The sequence below is a fragment of the Colletotrichum chrysophilum genome (genome assembly GCF_026319265.1).
Source record: "Colletotrichum chrysophilum strain AFK26 chromosome Unknown scaffold_23, whole genome shotgun sequence".
NCBI lineage: Eukaryota > Fungi > Ascomycota > Sordariomycetes > Glomerellales > Glomerellaceae > Colletotrichum > Colletotrichum chrysophilum.
Window position 1 is genome coordinate 358,463 of NW_026517310.1, and position 24,486 is coordinate 382,948.

General features: G+C 55.1%; 5 protein-coding genes across 5 annotated transcripts; 3 read left to right on the forward strand and 2 right to left on the reverse strand.

Annotated features, from left to right (window-relative positions):
- Positions 1–17: 17 nt before the first annotated feature.
- On the forward strand, positions 18–562 carry COL26b_004014 (uncharacterized protein; the record flags this gene model as incomplete). The annotated part of the gene is made up of 2 exons (XM_053176899.1): positions 18–31; positions 178–562. 2 exons carry the CDS (start codon positions 18–20, stop codon positions 560–562), a joined length of 399 nt encoding a protein of 132 aa, XP_053039221.1.
- A 10,329-nt stretch (positions 563–10,891) lies between these two features.
- COL26b_004015 (uncharacterized protein) lies at positions 10,892–13,302 on the forward strand (the record flags this gene model as incomplete). The annotated part of the gene is made up of 4 exons (XM_053176900.1): positions 10,892–11,012; positions 11,071–11,453; positions 11,500–13,093; positions 13,142–13,302. 4 exons carry the CDS (start codon positions 10,892–10,894, stop codon positions 13,300–13,302), a joined length of 2,259 nt encoding a protein of 752 aa, XP_053039222.1.
- A 2,155-nt stretch (positions 13,303–15,457) lies between these two features.
- COL26b_004016 (uncharacterized protein) lies at positions 15,458–17,602 on the reverse strand (the record flags this gene model as incomplete). Its single annotated transcript, XM_053176901.1, has 3 exons — positions 15,458–15,487; positions 15,654–15,716; positions 15,773–17,602. The coding sequence occupies 3 exons, from the start codon at positions 17,600–17,602 to the stop codon at positions 15,458–15,460; spliced, it is 1,923 nt and encodes a 640-aa protein (XP_053039223.1).
- Positions 17,603–18,853: 1,251 nt separating this feature from the next.
- Positions 18,854–19,857, reverse strand: ASF1 (Histone chaperone asf1; the record flags this gene model as incomplete). Its single annotated transcript, XM_053176902.1, has 4 exons — positions 18,854–19,229; positions 19,288–19,596; positions 19,653–19,692; positions 19,749–19,857. 4 exons carry the CDS (start codon positions 19,855–19,857, stop codon positions 18,854–18,856), a joined length of 834 nt encoding a protein of 277 aa, XP_053039224.1.
- An 851-nt stretch (positions 19,858–20,708) lies between these two features.
- On the forward strand, positions 20,709–23,958 carry COL26b_004018 (uncharacterized protein; the record flags this gene model as incomplete). The annotated part of the gene is made up of 3 exons (XM_053176903.1): positions 20,709–21,443; positions 21,491–22,937; positions 22,985–23,958. The coding sequence occupies 3 exons, from the start codon at positions 20,709–20,711 to the stop codon at positions 23,956–23,958; spliced, it is 3,156 nt and encodes a 1,051-aa protein (XP_053039225.1).
- Between the last annotated feature and the right edge of the window lie 528 nt (positions 23,959–24,486).

Genomic DNA, 24,486 nt, shown 5'->3' on the forward strand with positions numbered 1-24,486 from the left:
CGGCATAAAAGGGGTCGATGGCGGCCCAGATGTGAGGTATCCCATGCGCATCACCTTGGCATGGTCGAAATTGACCTACAGAGTTCACGCGGTCATCCACAGTACGGAGCATCCCATAGAAGATGAATCGCAGGGAGAGAAGTTCAAAACCCCTGGTCGTCGTATGGTCTTAGGTAGGCTCCGTGACGAGATTCCTTCGTTCAAGAAGGACGACAGCTTCGGCAAGCCCACCACCAGCATAGAGGACCGAGTAAAGTCGATGTCTAAAAATACTAGACCTCACTCCGAGAAGGTGTACTTTGTCGATGAAGAAAGCAACGAGCAGCTCCAAGACTCTGAGGCCAAATCCGCCAGAGTAACAACGTTCGAAATCAGTCTCGAGACATGCAGTGACTTTCTCTTCACTGAGTACTACATTTTAGTAACTGGGCAAGTTCGCGTGATGGATCTCGCAACCGTTCTCGGAACTGACCAGTTTCGAAACCTCTTGGCTCTTGGTGTCAAGGATTGGGACCCCTATCTATTGGATCTTCACTACCACTCTGACTTCTCTGGGGAATAAGCGTTTGAAGCGTCGGCGGTAGGCTCCCCGTCATCGCCGACGGCTGAGGGGCTTTCTGCTGAATGTTCGCTTACGACCCCATAGATCCAATAGCGAATAGGTTTCAAATCTTCTCATATCTACCTATCTATGTCACAAGTCAGAATCTGTGATGAATGAAATCTCGATGTCGGAGATATCGAGAAAAGGTGTGCGGACTAAATCTTGCTCTAGTTCAGCTGTACTCTTGAACCGAAGACTCGTCACCCACATTGTCCCAGAACATATAGTAGCCAAAAAATATCTAAGTATAATATAACCCCCCGTGAAAATATTTGCTTGCTCATTCAACGACAGGTGACTTACTTGATCCTTTTCAAAGACCGCCTTGGCCAACATTGTAATCAAATGGGTCCTGGACATCTTGAGAGCCTCTTAGGCAGGCTCGAGATGTAACAGTGCTCATGCCTGCAACTCAATGACATGAATCACAGGATATCCAAGTTTCAAGTCTGGATTTCTTTCCTCCCTATCGATTTGTGTTATGAATACCTCCATTGGTCAAGCTGTGCCCTCTGTCGTTGAATCAACCCTAGACTGAGAACGATGTCATAGCCAAGGCGCATCTACGTTGTCTACTGGGCGAGCTGGCGATGAGCGTATCATTGACGCAATTGTTCAGATGTTCTGCTCACCAACACGGCAATATGAACAACACCTCGACACGCTGCGGGGGTGTCAGGATATTACCAGGCTTTGCGTGATATCAATAGCAGGGCATATTGGGATATCGCCATAACCAGCAATTTCAGAGACCGAACAACTTGATGTTAAATTTCGTTCAAGGCCACTACAATTACGGGCCTAGTGTGCGTTGTCCCCAAAAATCATGAGTATGCTGTCCGTCTTTGATTGAAATCTGCGTGAGATAGCTGAACAATATGCCAACGGGCGTCAAGGACAATGTCTTGGGAACACCTAGATCACTGCCTGCAGGTCCAATCCTCTCTTTGCGTCGGGTCCCAAGTCTTTTGCGTCTGGACGAGCCCATACTAATACTGGTATGCCAAGTGAAGAATCATTGAGAACCCATCTCATGCGGAATCATTGGGAATTGCGAGACTACTGTAATCCGGATGGATAGTTCTGGTTAAACTAGCGAAGACTTGAAGTACTTATTCTTCCTGCCATCGTGCGTGTTATCCTTGTCATCACCTATGAAACTTGGTCAAAGTCATCGTTAATATTTGCCAGGATAGCAAAGCTCCGTCGAAATCAAGGATCGACGAGGCTCGAATCAACTTCCAGGCTCTTAGACTGTACACAGAACGTCGGAGCGACGTTTACGGACAAATATCAACAGACCGCCACGCCCAGGGAGTCAAATCCCCCAACAGAGACCTCACATCACTTGCGTCGGTCCATGGTCACCAAACGAGATATGAGAAAACTCCGTGACGCGATTGACAGTCAGAAGCAACTTCCAAGTCGCGTACCGGGTCTGTACAACATTCCGGAGGGAACCAGGTGCGTACACATCGACGGGGGACAGTTTCTTGGACGGCCTAGGGATCGGAATGCTGCGAGACAAGTAGCAAAGTAAGTAGCAGATAATGCCTCCGATCGCTTCCGCTCTCATCTTCAACTTGCGTCTCATCTCTCACCTCCCACTTCGCCTACGAGAATCACCATGTCTTGACCTGAATCCCAACCCCGAAAACGTACCGTTTCGAAAGCCGATGCTTTCCGATTCTGTCTCTCTTTCACACTCAAATCCGACTACACAACAAGAAGAAACAACAGCACGCAGTTTCATCCGCATTCAAGTCTCCAGTGGGAAACCAGCCACAGTCTCTGATGTCCGAGACGCAAAGAAATACTAGGCAAGCCGTCCGTATAACTCACCTCGACATCTCACTGTTCCTGTCCCAAAAGACAAGAGTCTGTCTCGGCCTGTCCGGCTTGTAGAACAGCCTCATCTCCCCCGTATATGCACGAAACCGAAGCTTTCACCGGGCTGGATTACTACGGGGCCGATGTCGACGAAGGTCAGATCATGCTCAACGGCGCCTTTATCCCTGCGTCGAAGCCGCGGAAGACTGTTCAACAAAAAGTAAAAAAGAAAAAGCAAAGAACTGTCAGAATAAAATAAGAAAACATTACACTGACCAACGCCGCAGCGGCCGCCGCCGCCCATAGCAGAAACCTGTCATCCCACCTGCAAAACCCACGTCGCCGATCGCAGTCCGGGGGTACGTCTGCGTCTGCCACACAAAACAAGCACCCATCGACCATCGTCATTTCGCAAAACGCTTCGCTATCTGCGACGGTCTCTGCTCTCTCCCCCTCTCTTCCCCACCAACATCCATTTTGAGTCTCGGAGGCTAGAGGGCGCCTTGCCGTGTAGAATACGACCCCCGGGCGGGCCGCAACGATACAAAAATGGCGACGTGCCGATGAGGCGCCCGGCGGTGAAGAAGGGGAAGGGGGATCTACAGTCTACAGCGCCCGCTCCCCGCCTCCCATTTTACGAGCAATCCCATTTAGGGGATTACGGAGAAAAAAAAAGGCATTTAGGCGGGGGCCCTTCTTGGGGGCCATATCGCGGATGAAGAGGTAGGCTTCTGGAGACGAATAAAGACGAAGTGACAAATCGCCAAGGCGAGACATCTTGTCCTCTGTCCCCTCTCACGAACGGTACTCATTGGCGAGCCGGTGCATTGGGAACCAAATGCGGAGATTAAAACACCTCCTGCAGGGTCTCTCTCCAGGGGAACACGGGAAGTGACAGCTGTCGACGAAGTTTTTGACGTCGGATGACTGCAGACGTGTGCGACTTGTGGCTGCTGTTTCTGTGCTGCGAAAGGAGCGGGTATGCCGTGTCAGCCGGCCAGGCAATGTCTGAAACATAGCGATGGCCCTGTCCGACGCGGGAAACAGAACAGTTCGTTTCGTCGTCTGTGGTTGGGGAAGGATTGGGCCGACACAAGCGATGCGCCTCTGGGCCGTTGGTGCAGCCGAGGGGACGAGGATGAGGCGCCTCACACATCATAGACTTGCAGGTAGGCACTGCGATGCTAGGGTGCCATTCTCAGATACAAACGAGGCAGTTCGAACGCGACTTTACCGAGTCTTGCGAGACAAACGAGGACAGATCGCGAGCACCATACGAGCGACAACATCGCAGCCTTACTAGTGATGTCCAGCGCCAACGTGACGTGGTGTTGAACGAACCCTGGCGATGTCCGGAGCAACCGCTGCGGTCTGGCGGACACACGGGCCCTCACCTGAGCAGTCCTGATGGCGAATTGCTGCGTTTCATTCCGACGATTCCGTGGGTCATTCGCCCGATGGAGGGAGAATCGAAATCTTCAGGCGGCGTCCATTTCGTCCAGCATCACGCGGATGAAATCTCGATCTTACGTTTAATTGTGCCCTGCAGTGCTTTGATGCTGTCATCGCCGCTCTCAGCCATCGCACAGACAGCATCGCGGGTGCAAGATCTGGATGAGCACGGCCAGGGCTGTTAAATTGGCCATTTGACGTTGAGGAAACGCGTTTCTCAAGGCGTCTAATGGCAGCAGACGCGTCGGGGATTTGGTTACTCCTCGGGCCCGTACGAGAAACGGGAAGCTGGTGCTGCTGTATTTAGCTACAACCAGACCGTTGACGATGGTGGTGTTGAGGTCGAAAGTCGACAAACTCGGGCTACTGCCAATAGTCGGAATCTTGTCGCCCGCTTACCGTGTGCGAGGACCCAAACCCCTGAAATAGCTTCCTGCAGGTACGCAGATGGTTCCTGCATAGGCCCACCGGGCTATCTCACATACAGAATCGTCGCATGCGTTTCCTGCACGCCGCGCACTTTACTTGTTGCACTCTACACCACACGCGGAGAGTGACTGAGGTGGGCAGAAGAATAGCGTTGAAAGAACGGTGGAGCGCTGTTTCGATCCGTCGCCCGGCGTGTCTTACCCTCGACGCTGCTGGGACGAGCCAAGGGCTTTTTGGACAAGGTCAGGAACGAGCCGAGCTGAGGCTAGGGACTGCTGCACCTGCTAGGGGGGGCGATCCTCATGAAATCGTATCCTGCCTTCCCACGTGTCGTAGGCATGGGGAAATGAAAGAGCATGGACCAGTTTGAGGCGGTGCAGGCCTCAGTCCGCCACGCGCATCGCCGGCTTCGTCTAGCTTGCTCTGTCGAAGCAGTGTTTGGGACAATGTTTGGTCTTGACAAGCTTCAAATAAAGCCACATTGTAATGGCGCTGGTGTCCGTCCTCAGAGTCATTGTCAGAAAGACAGTTGAGTGGTGGCCGAGACCCCTTTTTCTGCTGACGGCGGGCCCGCGACTCACCCCCGCCGCCAGTCCGGATAATGGGGCTTGCTTTTCCAGCAGGTCAACTTGTCACCAAGACGCCACCATGATCTGGGTGACACGATGCGTATGGAGTTATCGGGGCAGGGTCGTCGTCGATGCTGACTTGCAAGCAATGCACTTAGAACGGCTGCCAGACCAGATCACACACCGTATCGGTCGCTCGCAGTTCCGGTGGGCGTTGACGGGTTTGCGATGCCAAAGCGTAGAAGCCTCGGCAGTGGGCGAGCCAGGCGATGACGGGTTCCAGAAGTCTAGCTGCTGGCACCGGCTTCCAGATTGTCCTGCAGGCATGATGCTTCAATGGCGGAAGTCCCTTGAAGCGTACGGGCCGCAAGGAGGGACGGTAGGAGGCCCAGCCAAGGGGAGATACGAGAAGCCGATTTGTTTGCTACACCGGACGTTGTCAAAGAGAAAGCAACCGCGGACATGATATCGGCCGCCTTGGGTCGTGTTCGCAGTCAAAACGCGGGCTCATCGAGTGTGATCGGATGTGATGGACGGCATGAGAGCTCGCGATGATGACGAGTTGTCGTGTGGCTTGGAGGATCTTGCCCTGGTCTCACAGGGTCCGTCCCACCTCCATTGTCTGCACTCAATGCCGAGAACAGGCGATGATCTCGAAGCAGGCACAGGGATGCAAACTTGAAGATACGGTGGTTCTTGGACGTAAGGGGTTCGCGACTGAGAAGGAACTGTTTTTTCTTCTTTTGGAGCCGTTGGCGTCTCCTTTTCCACTTCCCGCACCCTGACCAAGTGGAGTTGCCCGATCTAGATAAGCGCCGATACTTCACCTCGGTCCCTGTCTCTGGGGTGCGAGCGTTGAAATGTCATGAAGACGGTGAAGAGCGCACACCGAGGAAAGGGGTGTGTGAGATGTCCTTACGCAAGTCATTTGTTGCTGACCAAGGGACCAAATTTCCTCAGCACGGGCCGCTCATGGGCGATGCTCGGTTGGAGAGCCGGATGTCGTGATGAAGGTCCTGCTTGGATAGGCACGCGACATCGCCTCGCCGCGTAACATGGACGCCGTTCAAGATGTAACCCAGTACTAGGTAGCGAACAGCTGGCAAAATATCACTTGCTGCCAACTTGGTAATCGTGGCTTTCATCTTCTCCCGCGACCACGGAAAGACGCCGGACTTGGGCGAGGAGCGGAAGAGAAACGGTTTCAAGCAGGTCTGCGCCTCCTAGACGCATGAACGATGGGCGTCATGCCGGTTTCTCCTGCTGTGTGGGCGGCATATTTGGAGCAGCAGGAGAGCGGCGACAACGGCAGAGGGATGGTTTAGATTGACGTCCTGGAACTGGGCCACACCGGCCCCGGCCTTGCTGTTCTGGCGGTTCATCATCCGTTCTTTTAAAAGAAAAGGAACCCAGGTGTCCGGTGTTCTGTGCGGTGGCATGGCCGGATCCTGTTAGGTCTGTGGGCAATGGTTCCATGAGGCTTCCAGAGTTTCTTGCGAGACACTATTTTAAAAACCGGTTCCCTCAAGCTTCTCAAATTCAGTTTGTGGCAGGTCTCGTCGTGAAGGAAGATGCCTGGAAGGGCGAGAAGCGAGAGGCCGAAAACGAAGGGGACCGCTGCTGGTCCAGGCATTTTGGGGGACCGGCCAGGAAGAAGCATCGGCGATACGTGTTGCAGTTGCCGCCACCGACAATGCGATGGTTTGGCCGTGACACTATCAAGAGCGGCGAGTTTACTTGCCGATGGTTTGTTAGTGCGACGCAAGGTGACGCTGGTTGATGGATTTGCCTTCTGCCAGGTCTTGGGTTGGGGTTCTTCAACGTGCCCGGCGGTTAAGTAATTCGGCTGTGACGGATTCGATGCAGTCGCATGTGTTTGGCAGGCTGTGCCGGGATGTTGTCTGGTTGTGCACCCGTACCTCATGTAGATACGGCTACGTTGCGATTCCTGCTCGCGGCCATATCCCTGGCCGAGTTGCTGCGCATCTGCTGTGTCCGTCTGGCCAGTAGTCGCATTGTAGGCAGTTTGGACCGTATGCGCGACGCGTGATGGGCACGTAATGAGCGCCGGTCGAGTCGGGGTGGGAGCGGGCTGGCAGTGAGGCGCTCTCGGAGTGCCCGCCCGTTGGAAATAACGAGGCCGCGGTAGCCAATTTAGCTGACGAATGGCGGCTGTCTTTGATCGACTGGCGAGCACAAGTCGCAGCTAGAGGAGAGGGTAGGGCAAGCCGAGACGGATGGGCCGAATCCAAACGGATGGATTGACTTGGTCGCTGGTGGAATTTGGCTGGTCGCTGGGCTTTGGGATAGTTGTTGGCGCGGATGCTGGGCCGGGGACTTGGGAAGGCGGTAAAGAGGCGAAAAGGAATGCTGCCGCCCAAAGGAGACAAGCGGGTCGATGAGGCGGCCCCATTTTCCTCTTTTATTCGTTCGTCATTTAGTGTTTAGCGGCATGAGGGGGGAGATGTGTTTGTCGTAGATTTGAAGAGCGACAGGTGAAGAAATGCAGTATTCCTGCAATATCGCCGTGATGGCTTCAGCCGCCGCTCCTTCTCTCCTCAGAAACAGCAACGGCACCTTCGGTTTGTTGGCTCGTTCCTGCCCAGCAGGTACGAAGAGCAGGAGCCGTGGCAATGCGAACAAGAAACAGCAACGCGGAGGTCCCTTCTTTCCGTGGTTCTCCCCCCCTGCCGCAGTGGTCAACAGCCAACCCAAGACGAAAGGGTGTGGGGCAGACGACCCTCTCAGGCGTGGTGACGACCCTCCCTCGCCGTGCAGCTTGCGCATTAGCAGCAGGAGCGATGGAACCCCTGCAGAATTCTCAAACAGATTTCTGGCGTTGCAGCAAAGCGGGACCACTCATCGTCGTCCCATCCCTCCTCTCTTTGTGTGAAGGTGAATTTTGATTCTCTGGTCCGTCCAGCGTTACGAGCCCGCTGCCTGATGAAGGGACTGCAGGGCAGGGCAGGGCAGGGCAGATGCGAGGTGTGGTGTTGCAGACGCCAGAGAACGGACGGCTGACCGCGACAGCGAACTGTTGCTGTCGATTGATGATTGCGACAAAAGTATTTCTAATGCTGATGTTGTGTTGTGCATACGCAGTACGGATACCGCAGTAGAGATGGATGGCATGATGGACAGATGGCGGGCTCTGAGTCTGAGGTGCGGTTACACAGGCTGCATGCCTCTGTCAGTCAGTGTCCGCTAAGACTGACAACTCGAACCACTTCGCATGCCTTTCTCAAGATTGCTTGTGAACTTACAGAATCCCATCAGCCTAGCAGTAAGCCACTGCTGCTGCTGCCCAACAGCTACTGTGCAGCACGAGCCCGGAGTCTCGAGTCCTGTCGACGTTGACAACGTAAGGCAGTCGGCGTAATTACTGCACAGGAGTCAACACTGCCTCGGCGCCGGCCTTGGTCCCCTCCTGACATCATAGTATCGATATCAATACAACCTGGGTCACATCAGTTGCCCGCTTCCCGCCATCACAACCCGTCAACCGTTGGGCACCGCCTGGGCACACTGGGCTGGCTGGGTACCTTGCCAAAGTAAAAAGATGGACTGCGTAGTAAGGTAAGGCACGGCGACAGGGCAGGCACTATCATCAGTTGCAACGGTTGACGCGCCCGCAAAGCCAACCTGGACGACAAGACTCGGCGATGCTCCATCAGGCTGCTCATCCGCGTCTTTGACTGGCTCGCCCTGGTATCTTTCCCTTCGCGGCTGGTCGGGCGGTACGTACCGCTCGCTCGTCTATTTATCTGCACTTGTCTGGCACCAAGGCAGGTACTAGGTAGTTCCCTGAAGAGTGGGTCTCCATTGCCTGAAGCCAGGAACCGCTCGCCGCTCCGCATCGCGCGCACGAGGCAAGGGGCCCGTTCCCCACCCTCTTCGTCTCCTCTCGGTCTCCTAGTGTCCCCTCCTCTTTCTGGCTGCGTGCTTCCTCCCATCGCCATTACCTTTTTTTTTTTTTTTTTTTTCTCGCATACAGAGGCAGACACAGCAAAGAGAGAGAGAGAGAGAGAGAGAGGGACACACACACACACCACAGAAAGTGTGTCTTCTTCAAGCGGCGGTACGTATCTGATTTGCTCGTTCTCTTCCCTCGAGCGTGACCTTCTTACAGGGACTCCCAGTCCTCACAAACGCACCATCTGGGGGCACTGCCAGGGTCGAGCAGCAGTTCAGGCCCCCATCCACCCATAATCCAGCGGACCAGCCTTCACCCTCCAATAATGCCAATCCCACCATTTTGTGCAACCTTTTCCTGTCCAAGGCACACGCACAGGCACAGGGCAGGCACCTTCTTTTGCTTTGAGGAGGTTCCTGGCGCGGTGCCTTGTGCCTGTTGTATCCGTACCGTACTGTGCCTGTCCATCATCGTCCATCCGGTCCTGACCTGACTATCCTTCCATGTGCCGAGCATGCTTGCGGCCCTCTCCTTACCTACGCAGTATCGCTCCCTTATCCCCCTTCTCCCATGTTCTCCCGTGTCCTGTACCTACCTATGTACTAAGTGCCTACCGCAGAGATCACTCACTGAGGTGTACATACATACCTACGGATTCTCTGCCTGTACGGATACCGCCAGAAGTGATCCCATCCATCCCGTCCAATCTATCCATGCCTTAATATCCAGTCTTCACTGCTGCACCACTCATCGTCCCAGTGCCGCCTGTACGGACTGCGTGCTGCTGCTGCTGCTGCTCGTCACTCTCGTCTTCCCACACGCTGCCCGTCTTGTCGTTTACACACACCTCCCACACCCCCCAGTCGCACACATCCGACCTCTCTTACTGTCCCTCCTTTTGCACGTTCTGAACCGCCGCCCTACGCAGTCCTACTGTGACCTCGCTGTAGCACTACGAGTACATGGTGACCTCCCCTCCTTTCCTTTTGAGCGACGGTCCATCTGTACTTACCACAGAGACCCCCCCTCTTCATTCCACTCACACACGTACACACACAACCACCACCACCACTACCACCACCCACCACGCTCCCTCTCTCTCTCGCTCTTCTCGCCAAACAACTACGGCTCTCCTCCGCTCTGCTTTTTAATCCCATTCCCTCCCTTGCTTTGCGAGTCTCGCGCAAACACGCCAGACAGTCCTGCCAGCCAGCCAACCGTCGGCATCGCGCCTCCAACACTCCCATACCGAGAACTCCCCAAACAGCACCAACACACAACGAGCACCCATCAGCAGCAGCAGCCCGATTGCCTGTCTGGATCTGGAACTTCGCCCCTCCTAGCCTCGTTTTTAATTTGATCACCGCCGCCCACACATTTGCGGCCGCGCCTGCGAAAGCTAAAACCGCGCTCCTATTTGTCGCGCCGCCCTATCAGCACTGCCAAAAGCAATATCCATTCGGCGTCCCCCCCGAAACGAAGCTTCCGTTCGAAACACCACCGAAAAACCAACCTCACATTCGAGAAGTCTGCCATCTTGGGCTCGCTGCCACTCAACCTTTTCTGTCTCTCGTGGCGTTCGCTGGACGACATCCCAATTTTGAAGCAACAAACTCGCCTTCAATCGAGCGACTGAACTTTTCGACACCCAATCCCATCGCGCGACCCGACTCGGCTCACCTTTCGCTGTCGCCCACACCCCCCTCCATCATCTGCGCCGTGCCGTCTCCGGCTTCGCAGCCACATCGTGCGAACCACTCTCCTTCCTCCCGCTCGCCGACTGCGTCACGACAGCCGCGCCTCAGGCCTTCAGCCTCGCTCTTTCATCACTTCACGCTGGATTTCCAAAGTCTCCTGGCAACCCGTCACGACGACCCCTGCACGACACGCAAACCGACTCACCAGTGTCGGCAAGCATAACTTCATCGCAGGCTCCGAGGCTCATCGCTTCTAGGGGCTCGCTTGGGCGACCAGCCTGCTTCGCAAACCCGTCACCCTTGAGCACGAGCAAATATGTCCGTCATGCTTCAAACACCTTCCCGAGCTTCGACCGCCTCCTCCTCCTCCTTCCAACCCCTCTCCCGCCAAAACACAATGTCTTCCTACGATGGATCGCGGTCCGCCCGCCAATCTAAGCGGTACTCCATGTCCGCGCTGTACATGTCCATGTCAGCAAACGAGACTGATCTCGAGATTGAGGATGACCTGGCCAAGGGTAGGAACACACAGGCGCATCGTTCTTTGAGTATCCCTCGCTAATCTCTCCTCCGCAGCCCAGAAGATCCTACGCGAACTCAAGTCCAAGATCTCGTCCCAGTCAAAGAAGAACTTCGTCCTCGAAAAAGATGTGCGATACCTCGACTCGCGAATCGCTCTTCTTATCCAGAACCGAATGGCGTTGGAAGAACAGAACGAAGTTGCGAGCCATTTGGAAGACGCCACTGAGATGCAGGAGGGCGACTTCCCCAACGACGATAAGACGCAAAAGTATGGCAACTTGATGTTCCTGCTGCAATCCGAGCCGAGACACATCGCCCACCTTTGTCGTTTGGTGTCCATGTCCGAGATCGATTCTCTGCTGCAGACCGTCATGTTCACCATTTACGGTAACCAGTACGAGAGTCGTGAGGAGCACTTGCTCTTGACCATGTTCCAGGTTTGTCACGCGTTCCGATCGCAGTTTCGTATGCTAACCGAATCAGTCCGTCCTTACCTACCAATTCGACAACACCCCCGAATACTCGTCGCTTCTCCGCGCCAACACCCCAGTATCGCGAATGATGACCACCTACACAAGGAGAGGACCCGGACAGAGTTTCCTCAAATCAGTGCTGGCCGATAGGATCAACAGCTTGATTGAGCTGAAGGACCTCGACTTGGAGATTAACCCACTCAAGGTCTACGAGCGCATGTGTGAACAGATTGAGGAGGACACTGGCAGCCTTCCCGCTTCGCTGCCCAAGGGCATCACAGCTGAACAAGCTGCAGAGAACCCTCAAGTCCAGGCCATCATCGAACCGCGCCTGACGATGCTCACCGAGATTGCTAATGGCTTCTTGTCGACCATCATTGACGGGCTCGAGGAGGCACCATACGGTATTCGGTGGATTTGCAAGCAGATCCGCAGTCTGACGAAGCGCAAGTACCCTGACGCTAACGATCAGGTCATTTGCACTCTCATCGGTGGCTTCTTCTTCCTCCGCTTCATCAACCCCGCCATTGTGACGCCCAAGTCGTACATGCTCATTGACGGCCAGCCTGCGGAGCGCCCGAGAAGAACACTAACCCTGATTGCAAAGATGCTGCAGAACCTGGCCAACAAGCCTTCGTACGCCAAGGAACCTTACATGGCCAAGTTGCAGCCCTTCATTCAAGGAAACAAGGACCGCGTCAACAAGTTCATGCTTGACCTATGCGAGGTGCAAGACTTTTACGAGAGCTTGGAGATGGACAGATACGTGGCCCTGTCGAAGAAGGACCTGGAGCTGTCCATTACATTGAACGAAATCTACGGCATGCACGCCCTCATCGAGAAGCACCACGGCGAACTCTGCAAGGATGACAACTCGCATCTTGGTATCATCATGTCAGAGCTGGCGGCAGCACCTCCTCAGGTTCCGCGTAAGGAGAATCGCGTCATCAACCTTCCCCTCTTCAGCAGGTGGGAGACGGCGATCGACGACTTGACCGCGGCGCTCGACATCACGCAAGAGGAGGTGTACTTTATGGAAGCCAAATCCGTCTTTGTGCAGATCATGCGATCCATTCCTGCAAACAGCAGCGTTGCCCGACGACCTTTGCGACTTGAGAGAATCGCGGACGCGGCGGCTACGAGCCGCAATGACGCGGTCATGGTCCGCAAAGGCATCAGGGCAATGGAATTGCTCTCTCAACTGCAGGAACTGAGAGTTATCGACAAGAGCGACCAATTCAGTTTGTTGCGTGATGAGGTTGAGCAGGAACTCCAGCACCTTGGCTCTCTCAAGGATGGTGTTATCCAGGAGACTGTCAAGCTTGAAGAGGTGTACAAGACGATTCGCGACCACAACACCTACCTCGTCGGCCAGCTGGAGACGTACAAGAGCTACCTGCACAACGTTCGCTCTCAAAGTGAGGGCACAAGGAGAAAACAGCAGAAGCAACAGGTCCTTGGCCCTTACAAATTCACTCACCAGCAGTTGGAGAAGGAGGGCGTCATCCAGAAGAGCAATGTTCCGGACAACCGCAGAGCAAACATTTACTTCAACTTCACCAGCCCCCTGCCGGGAACTTTTGTCATTTCTCTGCATTACAAGGGTATGTTACAATTTGTGCCTTCCCAGTACTGTTGACTAACTTTACCAGGACGCAACCGTGGTCTCCTCGAGTTGGATCTCAAGTTGGATGACTTGCTCGAGATGCAAAAGGATGGACAGGATGACTTGGATCTCGAATACGTGCAATTCAACGTCACCAAGGTTCTCGCTCTGCTGAACAAGCGATTTGCGAGAAAGAAGGGGTGGTAAACGCCAGCACACGGGTCTCCCAACTCACAACTGTACAACTTTTTCTCGGAGATACCCACGACTGGCTTTTGATGGAATTGGGCGTTTCGGCATCTCTTTGGAACCTGATACCACGACGTTCTCGTCTTCGTCCCACCGCCCTCAACTTCCCAGCATTCGTATCCATCAATGCCTCTTTTACCCGCTTTCCTCATTCTACGAACGTCTCTTTGCCACGGCCGCCTTTAATTCGCTTCTCGACCATCTCGTTCAGTATCCAAACGCATCCAGGCGTACTTTCAACTCTTCACCAGAACCTATCTCACGCAGTATAAAGGTGGCATTCTCTGGACTCGGTCTGCCGTACAAGATTACCGCTTGTGCATATGGGAACATGATTTCGTCTTTCTCGGCCTCTTTCGTCGCACATCACATTGGCGAATTGGTGGCCCGGTCAGGTGGTTTTTTTCTGCGCGATATACCTGCTACGTTATTTTAATTGCCCCTGCGGCCGGAGCCAGGACGTTTACATTGTGCGTGTCGTGTGTTTTGGTCTCCATTTTCCAAGTCTCTTTTTTTTTTGGGTCCATGTCTTGATGCGCGATGACGGCGCGGGGTTGTTTCGGCTGGTCCGGCGGCTTTAGTGTATGTCCCGTCTACTTAGTTCATGTCATGAAATGATTGGGGTGTAGAAAGAGAAGGGGGAGGGATAAGCTTGAACGAGAAGGAATGAAATGACATGGATGATTTCTGATGTCGAAACCGAACTGTTCGCTCTCGTGATGTCTGATGCGTGCAACCGAGTCGCTCGAGCCCCGGTCTGGGTTTGAACCTGTTCGAGCGGTTTTGCTTTCCTTGCCGCCAAAGGGACTGGCATCGCAGAGCGCAAGATGAACGGATGCGCTGGTATGCCATGGTGCTTCGTATCTCATTCCCACGGTGAGAGTTTGCGTGATGGCGTGGTCTGCGCATGTAGCCCGGAACTCTCTGCCTAGGGCACACTTTCGTCTGATGTCTTGTTCGGACAGCCGCAGTCGGAGTTGGGGGCGGATGACGTGGGAGTTTTCTTGTTCTGGCCCCCGCCGCTGCCACGTTGTTCGGGTGTGATGTGTGATGTTTCAGCTGCCTTTGTGGGCTGGATCTGCGTGTGATTGGGTGGGGATGGAAGGGCCTGGCCATGTGGGATGGATGTTGATGAGGTATGGAGCACGAGGTATGTATGGTGGTGGTAGGGTTGAAGGGGCGGGGAGGGATGGATGAGTGCGGAGGTTTGTGAAAGTTGCCGGCCGGTTGAATCGGAGGTTGGTGAATTCCTGGCTGGGAGGATGACGAGGAGGAGGGGGTTTGCGATGATTACGTGGAAGGTTTGGTTGGCGTGTTACAGGTTTTAGAGGGTTGATTCTTTTTGGTGTTATCGGATTTTGAGAAGTGTGTGTTGCGTGTGATTGGGGATGCCATGTGGGTGTGAAGGTGTTTGTTTTGGGGAATGGGGGATGCGGTACAAGGTTGATGGTGACGTCTTTTTTGTGGATGTTTTGATCTTGTTCGGATTATAGGGATCTGCCTGGTGTTGGTTGTTAGAGTTGAAGGTGTTTTTCTGGAACTTCACATGTCAACAGTCCAGCAGGGTTTCCTGTTGTAGCATCTTCACAAGAAATCCAATGCTGCTAGATCACCTTCATGACCTATCGTTTTCTCATGCCGATGTCCTCGTATAGGAGCTGAGAACGAGTCTTGGGGTTCGGATCATTACGTCCATCGCGATGTCTTGTTTCCGCTAGGGATGTATATGTAACGAGAGCAAGGACGGGCGGCCGGCCTCTAGCAGGGGTCAACATCACTTGTTTGGACGACAACGACAACGATAGCGAGGACGGAGACGGCCAGGACGATGAGAGCAGCAACAAGCCAGCTCAAGTTGACAGCACGATCACAACATTTTCCACGAGCTTCAATGTTCTATTCTCTAAAGCAGCGCTCAAGTTGGTATCATTAAACGACACGATAAAGACAGACCTGTCTTCTAACTCAAGCAGTCAAACATTGCCAAACACCTTCTCATCACTCAATTTACTCGTAGTAATTGATCCAAAATTCATACGGCGAAAAAGCTTGCCGATCCACGAGGCCTGTGTTTCTGTGCCATCAGGAGGAGTTGCTGGTGGCCGGCGACTGGTCAGCCTCCTCTTTCTTCGAGGTCTCGTCTCTGTAGGCGGCATCGTCACGCTCGGAGGCATCTTATCATCGGTGCCGGTATCTATGAAGTATTGGAACGGCCATATGAAGGCTGCAAAGGTGTGCTTTGCAAGCGAATATCCGGCCCTCGTCTGCAACATTATGAGGGCTATGAGGAACGGGACGCAGACGCATACCATCGTCACCGCAAAACGCCAGTCCTGCGGCGAGATGGTGAACTCTGTGATGCCAAACACAGACTAGAACAACATGTCAGGATTGTAACCCTTATTTCATCCGCAGGGGAGTGACTTACGGTGACGAATGTCAAGGGCAGAAACACCATGGACCCCAGAGTGAGGACCTTGATGTTATCCCCCTGCTCGATAGCCCGCCGGGACTCCTTGATCGAACTCCCGCTAAAGAGCTGGTCGCGCAGATTCTCAATCTCCTTCCTCGTCGCCGCGTTCTTCACATGCACCGCCTCCAGATCGCGACACGCCCGCTCGAGATCAAGACGCAGTGGGGCCATCTTGTCGCGATACGCCCTGCCTTCGGGAGACTCCGGCGCCGGGTGAGGCCACAATGTCGGATGCCGGCCGTCCCAGAAGTCATCAGGGAAGTTGTCGCGATAGGCCGACAGCATGGCGCGCAGGCCCTCGTTCACGACGCCGAGAGTGTTGTAGGCCCAGAAGTAGCGCCGGATGTAGGTGAAGTGCTTGTCCTCGAAGAGCAGCTTGTCCCGCAGCCGGGCGTCGAACATGAAGTCCGTCGGGGGCGTGATGAGCTTTGCGATGCGGGCGTGGAGGGCCAGGCTGCGCTTCGTGGCGTCGCGGTATTCCGTGACGAGGGCGTCCATGAAGGCGTAGGGGCCCGAGACGAAGGTCTTGCGGGCTTCGGCGTCGCCGCCGCGGAGGGTGTGCTCGTCGTCTGGGAAGGACTGGATGGATAGGAGGTGCCAAGGGGCGAAGGTGTCGAAGAGGAAGCCTTCCTGGGGACCTTCGCGGCGGCGGGTTTGCTTGACGGACTGACGGGGTTGGCCGGACAGGGAGAGGGCGAGGACGGAGCTGCATTCTGCAATGTCGATGTGGTCCCTGGAGCGTTTGTCTGCAGGACGCTTGTCGTATTTTTGCCACGGGGCGGGCTCGAGGCCGTCACCGACGACGGTGTAGTACTTGAAGGCGAAGAAAAAGCTGCGCTGCCGAAGGTGAGGCGGCGACGAGTCACGTGCGAAGGCGCGGTGGACGTAGGCAGTCGTCTTGCCGTTGTTCTCGTGGTCGGTGATGAGGTGGTTGAGGAGCTCTGACATGTCGAAGTAGGGTGCCATGGTCATGTGGAGGGCGCCGAGCATGAGGGCCGAGGGTTCCTGGAGGATGGTGACGAGGCCGACGGCTTTGCCGTCTGCATGGATGCCTTTGAGGGCGTTCCATACCGTCGGGGCGTCGACGATCTGGCTGGATGAGGGGATCGCCTCATTCCCCCGGCGTCGGTCTGGCTGTTTCCCGACGGGGCGGGGGATGCCTTCCTTGTCGACATCGTAGAGCTCAAAGGTTGAGCTGACGTAGCCCTGGCTTTCGTAGGCTGCAAAGTCGTCGAATTTGGTGCTTTGGTCGATTTCAGCCTGTCTTTTGATGACGCCTGTGAGGGCGATGGCAGCGCCGCCGGTGAAGTCGAATCGTTTCAGATGGCTTAGAAGCTGCGCATCCTCCCAGGAGACTCTCTCGATGAGCCTTGGTGCGGGCGAAGTGAAGGAGCCGTCAGAAGCAACGCGTGGGATGGAGACGTCTAGCAGGGGAAGGTACTCGACGTCGAGCTCAGAGTGGATGGATGAAGGAACATGCTTCTCGCGGGTGTGAGATAGTGGCTGTTTCTCAACAGAGTCGGAGAAAGTTGGGCGGCGCGGACGACGAGGTGTTGGCTGGAAGGCTGCCTCTGAAGAGAGCGTCGGACTTTGAACCGGGCTTTGGACTGGACTATGGGATGGGCGAAGGTGCGGTGAGCTTGGTAGTGTCGCTGAGGCTCTCGAGTCTGATCTCTCTCTGACAGCACCAGCGAGATACTCGTGGAGGCTTCGAAGACTTTGGAGGTATCGTTCATGGCTTGCCTCCACCGCCTTCAGAAGCTCCTCGGGGCTCTGCGAGGACATGATGAGCTACTTGCAAACAGTGAAGTGATAAGAATGTTCAAGAATTGCTGTTGAATTATTTTCTATTGTCTCAATCACAGGAGATGAAAAGACATGAAAGACACTGGAGACTGCCGTGGCCTTTTCTACTCACCAGCCCTCCAGCCAGCTCGGTGAGGCACACCGGCGAGCTCCAGAGGCTCTATGTGCATTAGTCTAGGCATCTCTGAGACGATCACACCAAGTGCGGCTGAGCCGCGGATCAAATCCGTGGTGGTGCGTGGGGTGCAACATTCATCTTGTGGCCGTCCAAGAAATGACTCTTTCCCCAAGACTCAGGATGCGAGTATCGGCCGATGCCGAGGCAGCAACATGGCATTGGTAAGCTGGAAGCGGTCGCGGCCAACGACACCGAAACCAAGCTTTCGGCCACTGCGCCGGAGGGGAAGCACGGATGTGTTCCCCGTATGCAGGTTTGTGCGCCCCGACTGTGAGGTGACGCAGATGACGAACTGCCGGGGTTCGAGATACGCGAGACGCACCGGGGAGGGGGAAACATCAAAGTCGATTAAGACGGAATCCAAAGTGCCAGAGCGTTGCATGGGTCGGAGACGGAGAGCGATCGCAAAAAACAGGGCTGTCGAAGGAGGGCCGGTCGCGGGGCGGCTTGCGGCGGCATAGCCCGTGAAAGTGCAAATATTGCCTTGGCAGGCGTGGATGGCGCTGCGGACAGACGGATCAATGCTCGACTCCTCTCTTGAGGTGGCCTTTTTTTGTCCATGTTTGAGAGTCAGGTAGGGAGGATAACAGAGGGGGAGGGGTAGTCGACGGGGCCCGCCGACCGTTTAAAAATGTCTCAATGACATGATGCAAACGAACACGCTAGATCATGTGGGATTGCTTCGCCGCATGGCACTTGGCATGCATCCGGGGTAGCTGGAACATTGAACTGGCGCTCTTTCACCGAGCGACATTTCGGGCAAGATCACAGGCCATGACTCTGGAGGCGTCGTCACGGGGCAGGCGTCAATCAGCAAATCGCCAAGCACCAAAGCACCATGTGTACAGAAAATCTGTTCATTGCCAGTTCGTATCTAATTACTGGGTATCCCCCAAGCAGCCACATATACTGTTATGGCTCTGTCATCATCCAGGTCGTTGTCTTCGTCTAAACCGCCGTATTGTGCATCATCTAATGAATACCCTCCAAGGCCGGCGTAATAATCGGGGTATGAGCAAAAATTCAAGACACCAAGCACACCAAAAGGTCATCTAGTGGGTCGCGACGGCGGGCTTGGCAGGAGCAGGCTCGTCGGCCATGTCGACGTCCATGGCGCCATCATCGGCGGCGGCCTGACCCTCGCCCTCCTCCTCCTCCAGCTCGTCCTCGCTCTCGCCCTCAATGTCGACGCTGCCGTCATCGGACATCTCATCCTCCTCGCCCTCGGCCTGGGCGGGCTCGCCGTTCTCGACACCGGCCATGGCAGCGTCGTCGCTGTCGGCCTTCTCGCCGTTGGCACCCGTCTCGAGGGCGACCTCAACCTCTTCCTCCTCGCGCTCCTCGGCGCCGTACTCCTCATCATCGGCAGCAAGGTCGGCTTCAGGCTGCTCGGGAGGGAACTCGGCAGGGGCAGAAGCCTCGTTGTCCCTGGACACATGTCAGCTCCATCACACATTGTTTCTTTCCCCCCACCCATAGAACATACCACTTGATGGCGAAGCGAGTCACACGGGGCTTCTCGGCGAGGATGTTGCGGCGGACGCGCTCGATGATGGGCTTGGAGGGAGGCTCCGCGTTGAGCTCCTCGGAGTCATACTCGTTGTTGACATAGTAGCCAACACGGACGAACTCACGACCGTCGTAGGCACAGGTCAGGAGGACGACGGTGACGCCGATAACGTCGGCGTCGGGGATCTTGGAAGTGTTGGGGGCATCGGCCTCGAAGACGAACTTGTTGGTGCCGACGGGAATGGGGCCAACCAAAAGGCTGTCAAGCTCCTGATCGTACTGGTCGCTGTGGCCTTTGGGTCAGAGAATGGCGGTGTATGTGAAAAATCCACTTTGACTAACCTGGTAGCCGAGCCAACGTAGGTGAGCTTCCACTCGAGGTCTGGTGAAAAATTGTCAGCGGGGGTGTATTGGGAGACGGAAAGATGCATCACATACCCTTCTCAAGCGACTCGAGGCACTCGAAGGTGATCTCGAACTCGTACTTGTCGGTGAACTTGGCGGGATTGTTCAGAATCTGAACGCCCAGAAGCGAGACGATAGACATCGTGGAATGTGGGTGACCTGTCGGTATGCGAGGGTAGGATGGAAAAGTAGATGCGAGAAGGTCTGCGCGACCTGAGCGAAGCAGAATGTGAAGGGGAAAAAAGGATAAAGTGCTGAACTGCAACGGGCAAGGCGGTGGAGGAGAGGTGTTTTGGGAAGGATGAATTGTTGACGGCGGGCTGCAGAGATGGAAAGAGAAGGTATCGTTCGTCCCGGTCAATTGCGACGGGACAACGACCAAACGTGGGACGCGCCTGCGTTGACCGCGAATTTCGCGTAGAGTGGTATCCACTCCGGAAGCTAGCCGCTCTCGTCTAGCGCGAGCTGTCAGCCACCCTGAGGCGTCAAGACACGGGGCATCGCGCAGGCAACGAAGCTCCTTTGTGTGGCACGCACCCCAGCTGCCTTATCTTATCGCAGCTGCCGTCGTATCCGGTGTTTATCCAGGCGACCGCCTAACTGCGCTAGCCTGATTTCGGCGCTTGCTCATCCATCAATCTTTCTCGTCGCCAACTCTCAGCCTTCCAAATTTGCGGCCCTTCTGCTTGTTGTCATTGCCATCTGCTCCGCCGTCGACCGCGGCCATCAGTGACTTTCCGAATCGCGCATCATCAGAGTCTTTACAGCTGCCTATTTCACTTTGATTGTCTTTGACCGACCCGCGAATCAATCTTTCTGCTCTGGAAGCTGCAGCGCATCTGCGCCTGCGATCCATCAGCTCACAGCCATCACGTCAACCTCTTCGGCCCAGTGCTTGTCTGCGAGAACTTTTGCGAACCCTCCATCGATCGAAAGCATCGTTCAGATATCTGCCATATACCTTTGCGACGAACGCTGAGCTCCGCCGCCGCAATGGATTCCGAACTCCCAGAGAACGGCCAACACGTTGAGGGTGCGTCTTGGGGAGAAGAGGGATATGGAGGAGAAGAGATTCAGCATAGCGACCAACAAAGTCAAGATCCTGCCTTCTCACTTGATGCTGCGAATGGTGACCAAGAAGATGCTGGCGAATACGACCCCGAGTCCGTCAGCTACGACCCAGCCTCCGTTTCGATAACTCCAGTCCCACAGATCACAGAGTCCCAGAGCCCGACCGTTCCCACTCCGCCTGCGTCCGCGAAACCAAAATCGGGCAAGCCCAAGACCAAGGGAGGATTCCTAGTGGGAGACTCCGATGATGAGGAGGAGGACGCGTCGACCCCGGCTTCGAGCACTGTTGCTGCGCCGGCTGCCGTCGCACACAATCCTTCCCCCCTTCATGCGTCCATACCAGCTCAGAATGCCCCTGCAGAACAGCTGCACGAGGCTGTCCCTGTGAGAGCCCCCAGTGCTGCGTCTGCTTCTGCTGTGGCTCCCGCCCCTGCCCCCGCTCCCGTCCCTACTCCTGTGCCGGCTGCTCAAGCTGCCCAGTCTGTCCAGACCAGAGACCCTAATGACACGATTGGTATCTTGGAGGACCGCGTGAAGGAGGATCCTCGTGGCGATATGGATGCATGGCTATCTCTGATCGCAGAGCACCGCCGCAATGACCAGCTGGACGAGCTTCGCGGTGTGTACGATCGGTTTGTGCAGGTGTTCCCTCAAGCAGTAAGTCGAACCTCCATGAAAGAGACTCTGGTACTAAAAAGTTGCAGGCCGAAATTTGGGCACAATGGGCCCAGCTCGAGCTAGACTCAAACCGATTCCAGACCGCAGAAGAGCTCTTCAACCGCTCCCTCGTCAATGCCCCCAATGTTCAACTGTGGACTGTCTACCTGAACTACATCCGCAGGCGGTACGACCTCAACAACGACCCGAATGGCGAAGCGCGCCGAATTCTCAGCATGTCGTACGAGTTCGTCGTTAGTTCTGTTGGTATCGACCGTGACGCCGGTCAGCTTTGGAAGGACTACATCCAGTTTATCAAGAGCGGGCCCGGCCAGGTTGGAGGCAGCGGTTGGCAAGACCAGCAGAAGATGGACCAGTTACGGAAAGCCTACCACCGTGCCATCACGGTGCCCACTTCAGCTCTCACAGACTTATGGAAGGATTATGACCAGTTTGAGATGAGTCTCAACAAGACCACTGGTCGCCAGTTCATTCAGAAGCGCTCACCTGCGTACATGACTGCCAAGGCATCCAACTCGCAGCTTGACCGTCTTATTCCTAGACTTCAACGGAGTACCCTGCCTCGCCTCCCTCCCGCCCCTGGCTTCGACGGCGATCAGGAGTTCATGGAGCAGGTCGACCTCTGGAAGAAATGGATACAATGGGAGAAGGAAGACCCCTTGGTTCTCCAGGAAGAGGAGCCCGAAGCTTACACAGCCCGCGTGCTCTACTGCTACAAGCAAGCGTTGATGGCGCTTCGCTTCTGGCCGGAGATGTGGGTCGACGCAGCTGAGTGGTGTTTTGCCAATAATGTTGTCAAAGAGGGCAAAGAGCTTGGGTTGTCTTTCCTGACCGACGGTATCACGGCGAACCCTGAGAGTGTCTTGCTGGCACTCAGACACGGCGACCGCGTCGAGATGACATATCCTGCGGGTGACGACGATGCGAGCAAGGCCGCTCGCGCAAAGGCTATTCGGGAGCCCTACAGCCAGGTCCTCGACAATCTCTATGCCATGTCGAAGAAGCTCAAGGAACGGGAAGAGCAGGCCATTCGCAGGATTGAGGAAGCTGCGGCTTTCGATCCCAACATCAAGGACTCTATCGAGCGCAACGACGATGATGTTGATGGTGAGGCCCCATCGGCTGAACTTGCCAAGGAAGAGCGCGTCAAGGCTGTAAAGCAGGGTTTCTCGGTGCAAACCGATATGCTGAAGCGTACCATCTCGTTCGTGTGGATTGCGCTTTGTCGGGCTGCGCGCCGAACCCAGGGCAAGGGAAGCGCCAGCCAAGGTCTCCGTCAAGTGTTCATCGAGGCAAGGAGCCGTGGCCAGCTGACCAGCGACGTCTACATTGCTGTTGCCAAGATGGAGGCACTCATTTACAACGACCCAGCTGGCGGCAAAATCTTCGATCGCGGTGCAAAGCTCTTTCCGGAGGATGCTAGCTTCATGCTTGAATATATCAAGTTCTTGCACTCCAAGGGGGATACGACAAGTAAGAACTCAATCAGGCGTGTGTAGATTCGTACTAACCCATGACAGATGCCCGCGTCGTCTTCGAGACCTGTGTCAACCGCCTGACGCAGAAGGAAGAGAAGAGGGACCAGGCGAAGGCGCTCTACTCTTACTTCCACAAGTATGAGTCGCAATTCGGCGAACTGTCCTCAATCGCCGAACTTGAAAAGCGCATGTCCGAACTCTGGCCTGCCGACTCCAAGCTCGCCCACTTTGCCAGCCGCTTCTCCGTCGAGACCTTCGACCCTATCGCCTACCGCCTCATCATCTCGCCTGCTGCTCAACTGCGACCCAGGATGCTCATCCCCGTCGTTGAGCAGCCCACATCTGTGCGCCAGACTCCCATGCCTGTGCCAATTCGACAGACTGCCAGCCCCGCTCCACAGTACATGGGTGTCACCAACTCACCCAAGCGCGCCTTCCCTGGCGATGACTATGAAGAGCTCAACAGACCACGGAAGCTTGCTAGAGGAGAGTCGCCTCTGAAGGGTGCTGCCGGTCGTCGTCTCGACCAACAACGACGAAACCAAGGGGCACCGCTCTCCAGAGACATTACCTTTTTCCTTGGTATCCTCCCTCCTGCCCACGCCTACGCTCACTCGCCCGATGCCTACCGCCTTAACATTCACAACCTCGTCGGCCTTATTCAGAACACCCCGGTGCCCGACTACAGCACTTGGAAATCTAACCCGGACCCCCGTTCCAGGCAAAACAACGGTATGCAACCCCCCTCTCATGGCCGCCAGGCCTCTGGTGACTACGCCGGATATGGTGTTGGCGGACGAAGCTCCCCTCAACGGACTCTCAGTCCGTTTGAAGGTTCCGGCCGTCGTCTGGCATCTGGTTACAGAAGTTCTCCCCTTCGACCTGGTTCCAGTGGCGGATCTTCTGAGCCCGCTGTACCGTTGGCAACTGCGCCTTACGACCCAAACCTGGCCTGGACCCAAACTCTCTCTGGCTATCAAGCACCTCCACAACCATACGGAAGATATCAGTATTGAACCATGGACTGACAATGAACGTAGGCAACGGTTTCCGCAGAGGTTGGGCTTAGTCACTGGCGTTGGCATTTTGTTGTTGCACGACCCTCTTTCTGATGGCAAGAGCCTTTCGAATGGTCGCTAGAGCCGTGATCTCAACGATCAACTGGTCTTCTGCTCGCGGCATAATGACTTGTCGCCGTCACGAACGTGGGCCCACGACGTCAACCATTTTCTTTTTTTCGATATCAGCTATGCGGGCCTTTCTCGCGATTCATGAAGGAACAACACCGCAAGTCGACAGAGTTGTTCTGTATAATACAAAAGTTAGGGGACTGCATCGACGGGGCGTTCGGGGTGGTAGATATTCATTTGATATGCTCCCACGGGGGCATATTCTTAAACAGAAATTCGTCATTCGAGCGACATTACTCAACTCGATGGCTCATGACGACCCAAACTGGGATGACAGGTGGATAGGTAGCAGGAAAGCATCAGCTGGTTTCATGGTGAGCCAGCACCCCAATACAAATCAATCTCCTCATGTTG